Here is a 12,687-nt window from a genome sequence, read left to right on the forward strand (position 1 = left end):
ATTTAGTGTGACGAGCTACAGTTTTTTTAAAGCAGTTACGATTCAGTTGAACTTCTTTTCATTGTGAAGTCGCTTTGTTAGTTTACCCAACACTGAGTGTGTGTGTGTGTGTGTGCGTGAGTGTGTGTGTGCATGAGTGTGTGTATGTATACCTGTTTAGGTGTGTGTATTGGCGGGTGGGTTTTATTTGGTCTGATTGTGTGTGTGTTTACTGTTTAGTCTTTGCCATGGAACATGTTGGGCTTGAGCAGCTATAGAAACATGACATGGATCACCCAAGTGGAGTGGGAATGGAGTGGGTGGGGCATAGAACCTTATTACTGAATATATTTACTATGTTTATTATTTATTATAATCTCTCTCTCTCTCTCTCTCTCTCTCTCTCTCTCTCTCTCTCACCCTGTAGTTCAATATCACAGAATGGTTTGTTAGAGATTGGCGCTTTTGCCTTCGCTAATCTCCCTGAGCTCACTGAGATGTAAGTAATGAATGAATGAATGAATGAATGACCTTTATTTATATAGCACCCTTCACAGCACGAATGCACAGGGTGCTTTGCACTACAGCAGCATATAAAAACTAAAACAAAAATCAGAAATAAATAACAACAAGAACAGACAGCAGTTAAAAACAGTGAACCAAATAAAATAATAGAATAAAAAGAAAAAGCTTATTTTTTTGTTTGTACTATAATTGTATTGCCTATATTTATGTCTCCTATTATTACCATGCCTATACCTGTACCCAACCCATGCTGCTATGATGCCTGAATTTCCCCAAGGGTATCAATAAAGGAATATCTTATCGTATCATCATTATCATCATCATCATCATCATCATCATAGCACACCATTCATATGACTTTTCAATTTTCACAGTTGTGGATTAACTCACTGCTTTGTGTGTATATGTGTGTGTGTGTGTGTGTGTGTGTGTGTGTGTGTGTGTGTGTGTGTGTGTGTGTGTGTATGTGTGTGTGTGTGTGTGTGTGTGTGTGTGTGTGTGTGTGTGTGTGTGTGTGTGTGTGTGTGTGTGTGTGTGTGCGCGTGCACGCATGTGCGTGTGTGTGTGTTTGTGTGTGTGCATGTGCGTGTGTGTATGTGCGTGTGTGTGTGTGTTTATCCTATGTGTTATTTCTGTGTTCCTTCCAGATCTATAACTTTGTCCAAACACCTGAGAGCCATTGATCCGGATGCGTTTGTGAACCTTCCCAAGCTGCAGTACCTGTGAGTACCTGAGAGAAAGGATCACACTGGCCAAACATTTACATTTACATTTAGTCATTTAGCTGACGCTTTTATCCAAAGCGACAAGTTTTGTACAACAAGACAGCAGGAAGGGTACAACTCTATCAGCTGAGTAACAATGTTCATCAAAGTGTTGAGTGCTAGTGTAGGTTAGTATATTAGGAAGTGCATGACAGTAAGGTTAGTTAGGGTTAGAGTTTTTTTTTCTTTTCTTTTTTTCATTTGAGATAATGATTGTTCGTCTTTAGTCGACGGTGAAAGATTGGACGGGTTTCGGCTGTCCTAACTGTGGTGGGAAGTTCGTTCCACCATTGTGGGGCAAGGACCGAGAATAGGCGACTTCTCTTTGATGACCCTCCCGGAGCTCGGATAGGAGTAGGTCTGAGGCGGCCAGAATATGCAGAGAGTAGGGGTCTTGAGCGTATGTAGTTAGAGACCATTGACTGGAGGTAGAAGGGGTCCAAGGACAGAGCCCTGGGGGACACTTGGTAGGAGCGGTCATTGAAGTACGATGTCAGCCATGTCAGCGCAGAACCAGCCACTCCTCTTCCTGCGAGGGACGCAAGGAGGATCTGATGGTTGACTGTGTCAAAGGCTGCAGATAGGTCTAGGAGAATCAGGACAGAGGAGAGGCCTTTCGCTTTTTCCAAGTGAAGTGCCTCTGTGACCGCAATGAGGGCCGTTTCTGTGGAGTGACCAGTCCTGAATCCTGACTGGTTAGGGTCTAGGACTCTAGGAGGTCATTCTGTAAGAGATAATCAGTGAGTTGGTTGGATACAGCACGTTCAAGTGTTTTAGAAAGGAAGGAGATAAGAAAGACAGGACGATAGTTGCCTATGACGGTGGGGTTCAAGGTTGGTTTTTTTTATGAGCTGTGTGACTCTGGGGTTGAGAGTTGAGGGAGATACAAGATACAAGATACAAGATACAAGAGTTTTATTTGTCACGGCATACAGGTAGTTATTTACAGAGCATGGTAGGACATGCTAGGTCCTGTGGTAGTGCAGTACACTGTTAGCTACGGATGAGGCACTGGGTCTTTATGTACACTGCTATACAATGCTATATTATACAATCTCAAGCTATACTATTCTTAAAGTGACCTTTCCTTTTGTAAAGTGTCCATAGTGTGAGCGTGTGCAGCATGAGTGTGTGTGTGCTCATGTTAAAGTGGCTGCTAGTGTGTGAGCGTGTACAGTGTGTGTGTTGTGTGTGTGCTCATGTGTGCTTGTGCGTGGAGATGATGGTTGCAGTTAGGAATGGGAGGATGGCTGGTGCTATGGTCTGGAGGAGTGGGAGGGTAACTGATCCAGCTGGCATGTAGTGGGATGGTTCGACGTTACCAGGCAGTTTCAGGGTCTCGGCATCTGTAATGGGGTTGGTTTTTCCTCAAAGAAGATCGCAAAGTCTTAGGCAGAGAGAGATGAGGGGGGAGGGGGTGGGGAGTGAGGAGGGAGGATATGGTAGCATGCAGTTTGCGAAGGTTCTTGCCAGAGGCCTCGATCCTATGGTGAAAGAAAGAAGCTTTGGTAGTAGTAATGGTTTTGGAGAATGTTAACAAGAGGTTGTGATATGTGGCGATGTCAGCAGTAAGGTGTGACTTTCTATACTTCCTCTCAGCCGCTCTCAGGACCTGTCTTTGTTCTCTTACTGCATCCGTCAGCCATGGACTGGGTGGGGAACGGCGGGCAGGTTTCTCAACGAGGGGACAGAGCTTGTCGAAGGAGGTTGCGAGGGCTGAGAGGAGGGTGGAGGTTGCCATTTCTGGGGGGAGAGCAGAGAAGGTGTCACTCAAAGGTAGAGCAGATTGTATGTCAGAGGAGAGGGTGGAGGGGGATAGGGAGGGCAGGTTGCATCTGACTGAGACGGTTTGAGTTGGAGTGGAGGGCTTTCGGTTAAGCATGAGAGTTAGTGAGAAGGATATGAAGGAATGGTCAGATACATGCAGGGGAGTTACCGTGGTGTTAATGATGCTGGAGTTATGGGAGAATATGAGATCCAAGGAGTTGCCTGCTTTGTGAGTGGGAGGCATGACAGTGGGAGTCATGTCAAAGGATTGTAAGAGGGCGACCACTGTGTCCGACTGAGATGAGTCAGGCAGCTTCAGAACAGTAGCAATTCAGTAGCTACATACAGACAGTATAGACATATCTCGCATGTGTGTTGTTCTACCCAAATAAGGGTGTGCGGTTCCCTTGGCGTGGGAAAATGAATGGGTTATTAAAGTGCATAATAGTAAAAGTTTTATATATATTTTTTTCAGATATCGATTGAAGAAGTGTGTTTTTAGTTGACAGCGGAAAATTGGGCAGTTTTGGGCAGTCCTGACTGTGGTGGGAAGTGTCTATGTCTGGTCTGATGTGTGGGTGGGAGCCTTATTAACATACTACTAAATACACAGTACTTAGAGCAAAGTTAAAACATTTATGTAATCTACTACTGACAATTTGGAATATGAACAATACAAGGAATTTATTTTAAGAAAGAAAGCAAGCATTTGATTAATATAAAGGAATTGTATTTTCAATCTAGTGAATCTAGAGAGCTTAAATACCAAACAATATACCTTTACAAACGTTTAACAGCACATTAGTACTGTTTATCTGTCATGTTTTACATATATAATTTTTGTTTTTTGTTTTGCATATATATATATATATTTGTTTTGTAATGTTTTAAATTAGTACACTCATTTGAGTAGTGGATTAGGATTAAATAAGTGTATACTTCTTCCAACTAGTTTTCGAACATGTAAATTGAGTTATGTTTTGTTTTTGTTCGAAATAAAGATTTCAAATCAAATTAAAAAAAATCAAACCAGGGTCAGGAACGTGAAGAGTTACACAACAGAACAGAGTCCAATGATGATCATTGTTCATGCAGTGGTCATTCATCATGCAGTGAACAATCACCTCCCTTGCATTTGCAGTATTTACAACTATGGATCCCAGATCCTCAGCAGGGAACACTTGCCATGGGTACAGGGATCAGGTTTTAAGATCACAATGTCAGGGACTAATAGACTGGCCCTTCTTACAAAACCACAAAGAATGGAGAGAGGAAATTGAAAAGATATGATTGTCCTTGGTGTGATATCACCAAACCAAAACGTTCCAGTGGTATTGGATGACTTTTGGTCGTCTTCCATCAGCAAAATCGCTTTTCTGGCATTCTGTGTTGAATTGGTGGCTGATCACCACCAAACGGAAGTGGCACCAAACCTCTATTTGCTATCTCACCACAGGCATGGACTGTGTCAGCTGGGTCTGCTTCACATTCCTGACCCTGATTCAAGACAGATGAACAAACTAATGTGCTGTTAAAAGTTGTATGATTGGCTGTTTGGGAAATTTCCTTGCTGATATTTGAAACATTTAAGCTCTCTAGATACTGCTGCCTACTAAAGTAATATGTTTTGTTGTATATTTCTCACTGTAATAAAACTTTCCATTGATAATAGTATGATTGTACAATTTCTTTATATGAATCAAATGCTTGCTTTCTTTCTTAAATGAAAATCCCTTGTATTGTTCATATTCCAAATTGTCAGTCCAACTCTAGTAGATGACACAAATGTTTTAACTTGGTCTAAGTACTATGTAGTTAGTAGTACTGTATGTTAATAAGGCACGTTCTGGGCCCACAGAATCCAGGGACAAAATGTATTCGTTTATGAGAGTTACGGTTCAAAGGTTACAGGCCAAAACATAAAGTGTGTTGTTATAGCACCACCATCTGGCCAAATGGCACCAAATTCGATACTGCACTCCCGTGGGTCCTTGGCAAGACACCTGCTGAGAGTGAGGTCAATCGGATTAATGGTTTTAGGGGTTGTTCTGTATCTGACAGGACAATCTCTAACACTGGACTGAAGGTTTTGGTGGTTGTTCTGTGTCTTACAGGATGATCTCTAACACTGGACTGAAGGTTTTCCCAAACTTCAACAAGATCTACTCAGCTGCTTCCGGCTTTGTCTTGTAAGTCAACATGTTCCCTCACTTCCACAGATCCACACACACATACAGTACATATACAGTCACACACACACGCACGCACACACACACACACACATGCACGCACGCACGCACGCACGCACGCACACACACACACGCACACACACACACACACACACACACACACACACACTCTCTATCAGTATGACTGAACCAAAGAACGGCATTTCCTGTAGCAGGCAGGACCCTCAAGGGTCCACAAAAAATACTACACATTCCATTACTATTTTGGTTTGACATTGTTTTTAGTCTGTAGTTTGTTTTTTTGTGTGTTTTTCTGTACAGTGACATGCAGGAAAACATTCACATAAATAGAATCCCAGCCAACGCCTTCAGAGGCCTCTGTACTCAAACCATCGCTGAGATGTAAGTGGTTCACTTTATCAGACATGCATAGAGTTGAAGAAGGTGTATCGACTAGGAGTTTGATGACTTTGACTTTACAGATTCTACCTTTAAAGAATGCATCTTTATGTTTAGCCATATCCACATAGCCGTGAAGCGCACCAGTCACTAAAAAACAGAGAGCAATTGATGTAGCCTCTGTAGCCAATCACCATTGACTCATGCTATTGATAACAATGCTCATGCAGGATCATTAGCACAGTTGGAGCAGTCAAAAGCATGTGAATTTAGAGTTCACTTTGTTCAAAGTTAAACCATACACGTTAACCCGTCCTCCTCCTCACCACATGTTGACTCTTCCTCCTCCTCCTCCTCTTCCTCCTCACCACCAGACGGCTGTCCAGTAATGGAATCGAGGAGGTGGAGAGTGACGCCTTCAACGCCACCAGGATGCATAGATTGTGAGTCACACTTAACAGACACATAATTACTGTACACACATGTAACAGTGGTCACTTTGGTACTAGCAAGCATTATGTTAAATACCACGGCCATATCCATTCCACTACCTGAAAAGGATCCAATTCGGGTGGAGAAGTGGAGGGTATTTAACTTAGGAGTGAGTTTAAACCAAGGGGCTACCATGTCCATTGGTTTCACCCTTGCTACACTCACTCCACTAAACTCACTCCAACTCCACAGTGACCCCAGCTGGAGATCTGCTATGGCCTTTGTGTTGGTGTGTTGGGACTTTGCGCTTGGCATAATTTGTCCTCCAACAGCCTCAAACTGTGAACCCTCCACTCACCAGCACCATGTGACTGTTATGGTTTGTAACCGACCCCAATCGCACAACACAAGACAGGTATGAGAGTAAGCCAAGAACTGGGCATTTATTGAAATACAAACAAAAATACAGGAACAAGGGAAAAGGGCAATGTGCCTTTAAGAGGCGAGCAAGCTAAGGGGCTAAGGCTAAAGGACAGGGCCAGGGCAAGGGACTGGGCAGGAACAGGGGCACTGGAGAGGGGAACAGGAACAGAGGCCCGCGGGGGCGGGCTGGAGACAGGGACAGAGAAAACAGGGTTAAGGCCTTGGACAGGGCGAGGGACAGGGGCACTGGAGAGGGGAACAGGAACAGAGGCCCGCGGGGGCGGGCTGGAGACAGGGACAGAGAAAACAGGGTTAAGGCCTTGGACAGGGCGAGGGACAGGGGCACTGGAGAGGGGAACCGGGAAGGGGCTAGCAGAGGGAAAGGGTAGCTGCCAGGGCACTGATAGCTACAGGGCCTATGCTAGCTGTACTGCTACATTAACATAGAGGCTGCGCTAGCTGCCGGAGCTAGGCTAGCAGACAGGGCTGGAACAGGGGCACTGGAGAGGGGAACAGGGAAGGGGCTAGCAGAGGGAAAGGGTAGCTGCCAGGGCACTGATAGCTACAGGGCCTATGCTAGCTGTACTGCTACATTAACATAGAGGCTGCGCTAGCTGCCGGAGCTAGGCTGGCAGACAGGGCTGGACCAGCATCAGAGAACAAGCTAGCTGGAAGGACAGTCCTAGCTGTGGGGAACCGACCTTGCTAGCTGAAGGGGCAGTCCTAGCAGTGGGGAAAACTGACCTTGCTAGCTGAAGGGGCAGTCCTAGCAGTGGGAGAAAACAGACCTTGCTAGCTGAAGGGGCAGTCCTAGCAGTGGGAGAAAACTGACCTTGCTAGCTGAAGGGGCAGTCCTAGCAGCGGGAGAAAACTGACCTTGCTAGCTGAAGGGGCAGTCCTAGCAGTGGGAGAAAACTGACCTTGCTAGCTGAAGGGGCAGTCCTAGCAGTGGGAGAAAACTGACCTTGCTAGCTGAAGGGGCAGTCCTAGCAGTGGGAGAAAGCTGACCTTGCTAGCTGAAGGGGCAGTCCTAGCAGTGGGGAAACTGACCTTGCTAGCTGAAGGGGCAGTCCTAGCAGTGGGAGAAAACTGACCTTGCTAGCTGTAGGGGCAGTCCTAGCAGTGGGGAAAACTACACAAAAAGTGGAGGCCATGCAGAGGGACCGGGTTAGCTGCCTGGGCATGGCTAGCTACAGGGCCTATGCTAGCTGCAAGGGCTGCATTAATATAGAGGCTGTGCTAGCAGCCGGGGCTAAGCTAGCAGACTGGGGCCATGCTGGTAGTAGAGGCCTAGCAAGCTGCAGGGGAGCTAACGAGGCTAACAAGGAAGCTAACAGGGGAGTCAACAGGCTAACAGGGGAGCTAACAGGGAAGCTAACAGGGGAGTCAACAGGGGAACTAACAAGGGCTAACAGGGGAGCTAACAGGGGAGACTAACAGGCTAACAGGGGAGCTAACAGGGGAGACTAACAGGCTAACAGGGGAGCTAACAGGGAAGCTAAACAGGGGAGTCAACAGGGGAACTAACAAGGGCTAACAGGGGAGCTAACAGGGGAGACTAACAGGCTAACAGGGGAGCTAACAGGGAAGCTAAACAGGGGAGTCAACAGGGGAACTAACAAGGGCTAACAGGGGAGCTAACAGGGGAGACTAACAGGCTAACAGGGGAGCTAAACAAAGAAGCCAACAGGGGAGACTAGGGCCAGAGCTGCTTACAGGGATGGAGTAGGAGGGCGCAGGCTAGACGTCTGGAGTGGGGCGCGTCGGCTTGGAGAACGCGCCGGTTCGGAGAGCGCGCCGGCTCGGAGAGACGCATCCTCCCGTAGAGGATTAGAGAGCGATGCGCGTCTGGAGTGGAGCGCGTCTGCAGAAGGAGCGCGTCTGCTGTAGGAGCGCATCAGCGCGGAGTCTGGAGTCGTGCACGTCTGCTTGGAGAACGTGCCGGTTCGGAGAGCGCATCTGGCGCGGGGTCTGGAGTGGTGCGCGTCTGCTTGGAGAACGCGCCGGTTCGGAGAGCGCATCTGGCGCGGGGTCTGGAGTGGAACACTGGAATACCTCCCGTAGAGAATTAGAGAGCGCAGTACTGTGTCCCACTCCAGGCAAACGGCGACAGGTGGCGAAGGCTTGCACCTCGTCTCACGCCGGAGATGAAACAGCATTCAGACAGATAGGGAATCTCCCGTAGGAGCTTACAGATTGAGAATCTCCCGTAGGAGTTTGCAGAACGACCCGACGAGGACTGGGGGGGAGATCGAGCTATTTAAAGCCCACTGGGGCGCTAATTAGAACACACATCAGGTGCGTGATGGTAATTGATACTTGAACTAGAAGTGTGTGTTCGGCACGGACCAATCAAACAGATAATGAAAGATAGTCCAAGGGTGTGGGCAGACGAGAGTAAACGAACGCGAGGGTGGGGGCTGGAGAGGTGAGGAGACAGGGAATTAAAGGTCCAGGGAAAAGGCGAACCTCACAGTGACCATGTATATTAAATACCATGATCCATGCTGCCACCTGAAAAGGATCCAATTCAGTGGGTATTTAAATTAGGAGTGCGTTTACACAATGGGGCTACTATTGCAAGGTTTCAACCTCGTTACACACAAGTCGTAGATATTATCGGCCTATATTGACATTAAAATGTAATATCAGAAATGATCGGTATCAGTTGTAACTTTTTTAGCACAACTTTTACACAACATGCACATTTTATACATCAAACACTTCAGCTACTTCTATCTCACTCAAAATGTCAATATGAGAGATGTGATGTATAGTTTTTGTTTGGCACAACTTGCAATAAATGCTGTGGCTTTCTGAGCCACTTGCAGCATAACAACAAGCCTGTTAGTGGAGTCGCTCACTATGTCTTTGATTTGGAATTATTTCAAAGTGTCAGATATTAAACTTGCCATTTAAGTTAAGGGACAACTGAGTGGGTTTTTTCGGTGTCGCCTGTTGCTTCTTTTCAACGTTTTGCTGCACAAACGTTGAGTGTATCTCCGGATGATTCTTCCTGAGGTGGGCACAGTGACTGTAAAGCGGAGGTTATGAGAGGAGGAACCAAGACGTCTTCCTTCAATACTTCAAATGTAATCTCCCACCATAGGAAAAATCATCCGGAGATACACACAACCTTTTTTACAGCAAAAGGATGAAAAGATACAACAGGCGACACCGAGAAAAGAAAACACCCAGTTGTCCCTTAACGAGTTGATCAAATGTATCAAAAATACATTAGTATTAGCCAAATGATGGCCACTGGCTAGCCACTTTCGGGACTGTAAATCACTCCAACATCGTTGTATGAGCTAAACGCTCTCCGTGAATATACAGTCCCTTCTACGACCATTGACAAAACCCACAATTAAGTCTGTCATGCTGTTCGGCAACAAAACGCTTGTCGTACAGTCTCGCACAGAAATTTCAAAGGTACTCACATTTGCACAAGGGTTTCGGACAGACAGACGCTAGGGTTTGAAAGCTTGGCGTTGCTAATAAACATTTTAAATAATTCTTATAAACTTGTCAACACTGCTCAAACGGCATTACTTCCGGCTTTGGCTGCCTGGTGCGCCTGCGCTGATCAGCATTATTTTAAAGATTGTGTTACCCCAAGTAGGCTAATGACTGGGGCTGCTGTTGGAGTTATTTTTTTTTATTATTTTGATCTTGTTTCAGTTATTTACAACCTCACAGTTGTATAGGTACAATGTTGTTTACATTTTGTGAAGAAGTAGAAATGTGCCCTATGGGCGTTTGTCAGGACTATCTCAGCTGCTGTTTGAGACTAAATAAATATGGCACTTTTTTCCATAGCCTAATTTAAGTTGAAGTATAGTTATCATATTTTGCACAGATAATGTTTACATTTAGAAAGCCTTGTTGAATGCATCCAGTGAAATGCATCCAGTGAGATTAACACATCAATGCATACTTTTATTGTCAAAAGTATGCATAATGTTGTCTTAATTCTACGACAAGAGATATCTGATGTTAGTTACCTCAAATGATTTCGTTTTTTTTGGGGGAAGAAACCCTGCATATATCGGTATTGGTTGATATCGGTATCAGAAATTAAGAGTTGGACAATATCGGTGTATCGGATATCGGTAAAAAAGCCATCCCTAAAAAGAAAACATCCCACTTAGATATTTTCTCTTTTTTACGGCGTGGTGCCAGAGAGGCTGAGTGTCTCGAACCAGTTGGTCTGTATGTCTGTCCCCACGAAAGTCCACCGATCACAGCTCATGCTGCTACATGTCAATCATTTTCAATCACATTTCCACACAAACACAGAGCAATCGCTAGTAAGCCACTAAAGCACCACACAACCAATCAACCCCAGTGTGCTTTGCTGCTAAAGATGCAAAAGAAAGCCAAGCTATAGAATTGACGATGAATTGATACAAGTTTGTGAATGTGCATACTTGTGTTACAGGATTTTGCTGCCTGCTGGCGCTAATGTTAGTAGCTAGCATCCACACCATCAAGCTACTACTAGGCTAAGCTAAAGCTAACGTTGCGCCCCCAGCCCTATCTTTGCTATAATAAGGATGAGAAAATATCACACTGTCCATGGTGCTGAAACAACAGCATTAAAACAACAGTGTTGAATTCAGACATGTGGTGGGCTATTAACAATAGCAACATATGTCACATTTCCAACTTTGATAACGCTAGTGACATTACATAATGTTAATAACAGGCTGCAGTTCACTTTATGCGAGAATGTGTGGTAAATTCCCACAGAACTTCTACAATAATTTGAGGTTATTGTAGTACAATACAATGAGATTGATTATCTGGAAGGAGGAGGAAGGGATCATACTTGATAGAATTGTTGATCTCCTCATCTGACTTAAGCAGATGAGGAATAAACGTGTACGCCAGACAAACCATGAACTATAGTCCAAATTCAACATTTATTTGATCAGAGCCAGGAGACCAAGGTGAATAGGACAAAAGATTATCAGAGAACATTAACAGGGCTGTCTGTTGTACAGAAATCACAACCAGGTTTGCATTCTCAAACCTCAATAATGTACATAAAACAGTCACTCGTTAACATAATTTGAACATACATAGTTTACTGTAGGCCCCTTTTTGCATATAAGTAAGCCTGGTTTCTAAGCTAAGTTACATTCTACTCTAACCAAACATAGTGGTTCCATCCAGCTTACTTACATCAAAAGCAGCACAGTCTCTCTGGTGGGAGGAGCGGTGGAGCCCAACAGACCCCTGGGGTTGTGTCTGGTCTGAGGGCTCCCGAATTACCAATTTGTCTCCTCCTATATACTACAATTTCTAGCCAATAATAGAATTCAGTTGGTCCGTGGGCGTCTTCTGTGAGCGGTCTCCTGTGGGCGATGGCAGCCCCCACCTCCGGGTTTCTCTGTGTGTTGTCTCACGGGTGGGGGCTGGCCTGATGTCCTCTGGTGGGGGGGTGTGAATACACTTTGACCCTTTGGGCCAAATTACCATACAGTACTAATCTGGTCACATAGTGGGGGTGGAGAATAGCTCTCTGTCACCCCTGTCCCATCCATATTTAGCACTGAAAACCCACTCTGCTAGTTGGCAGAGTAGCTGTGATGATCTCTAATTATTCACACATATTATTTATGAAATTCAACTCAATATTTACCACAAATGCTTTGCATCTGTGACACTGTGTGTCCTAGCTAGATATTTCACAGGGAAGCCATGCCGTTATTGGAGTCTGTGTCTTGTTTCTTTCTCTCTCATCCTTTGTTTATCTTTGTCTCTCACCTGCATCTTCTCCAAAGGTTCTTGACAGGCAACAAACAGCTTGCTCGCATCGACGCTGATGCCTTTGCAGGTTCCAGTGGGCTGGTGGTTCTGTAAGCATGACAACCAACGCTAACTTGTGACCATATTACTCACTACTAGTGTGATGCTTCCTCAACATGTAGGGGGAAACAATGAACAGTTGCCGATCCACTATAGGGCAAAGTGGCTAACAGTGAATAACTGGCTGAATTACCAACTCTGTTTGGATCCAGATCTCAAGCCAAGAGATTTGTCAGCCTTTAGTCAACACATTGTTGCTTTCAAAGCTGTAATAGTTATTTTCTGACAGGTTTTTTCTCCTTATGACCACCTGCTGTCAGAGGATCTCATTGAGCCATGATGTCCTACTCAATCAGCCCTGCATTACCAACAGCCAATCTGTTGTTATTCCATCA

General features: G+C 45.1%; 1 protein-coding gene across 1 annotated transcript in view; it reads left to right on the forward strand.

Moving 5' to 3' along the window:
• fshr (follicle stimulating hormone receptor) overlaps positions 1-12,687 on the forward strand; it is a gene marked incomplete at both ends in the record, with an annotated part of 36,385 nt that overhangs the window by 7,909 nt on the left and 15,789 nt on the right. Inside the window, 6 exons of the mRNA XM_084323022.1 lie at positions 407-478; positions 1,152-1,226; positions 5,150-5,224; positions 5,546-5,626; positions 5,998-6,066; positions 12,268-12,342. Of these exons, the coding sequence (XP_084179148.1) occupies positions 407-478; positions 1,152-1,226; positions 5,150-5,224; positions 5,546-5,626; positions 5,998-6,066; positions 12,268-12,342 (447 nt within the window). The remainder of the gene's footprint in view (positions 1-406; positions 479-1,151; positions 1,227-5,149; positions 5,225-5,545; positions 5,627-5,997; positions 6,067-12,267; positions 12,343-12,687) is intronic.

This window comes from Notolepis coatsorum (genome assembly GCF_963971535.1).
Source record: "Notolepis coatsorum genome assembly, chromosome: 10".
Classification (NCBI taxonomy): Eukaryota; Metazoa; Chordata; class Actinopteri; order Aulopiformes; family Paralepididae; genus Notolepis; species Notolepis coatsorum.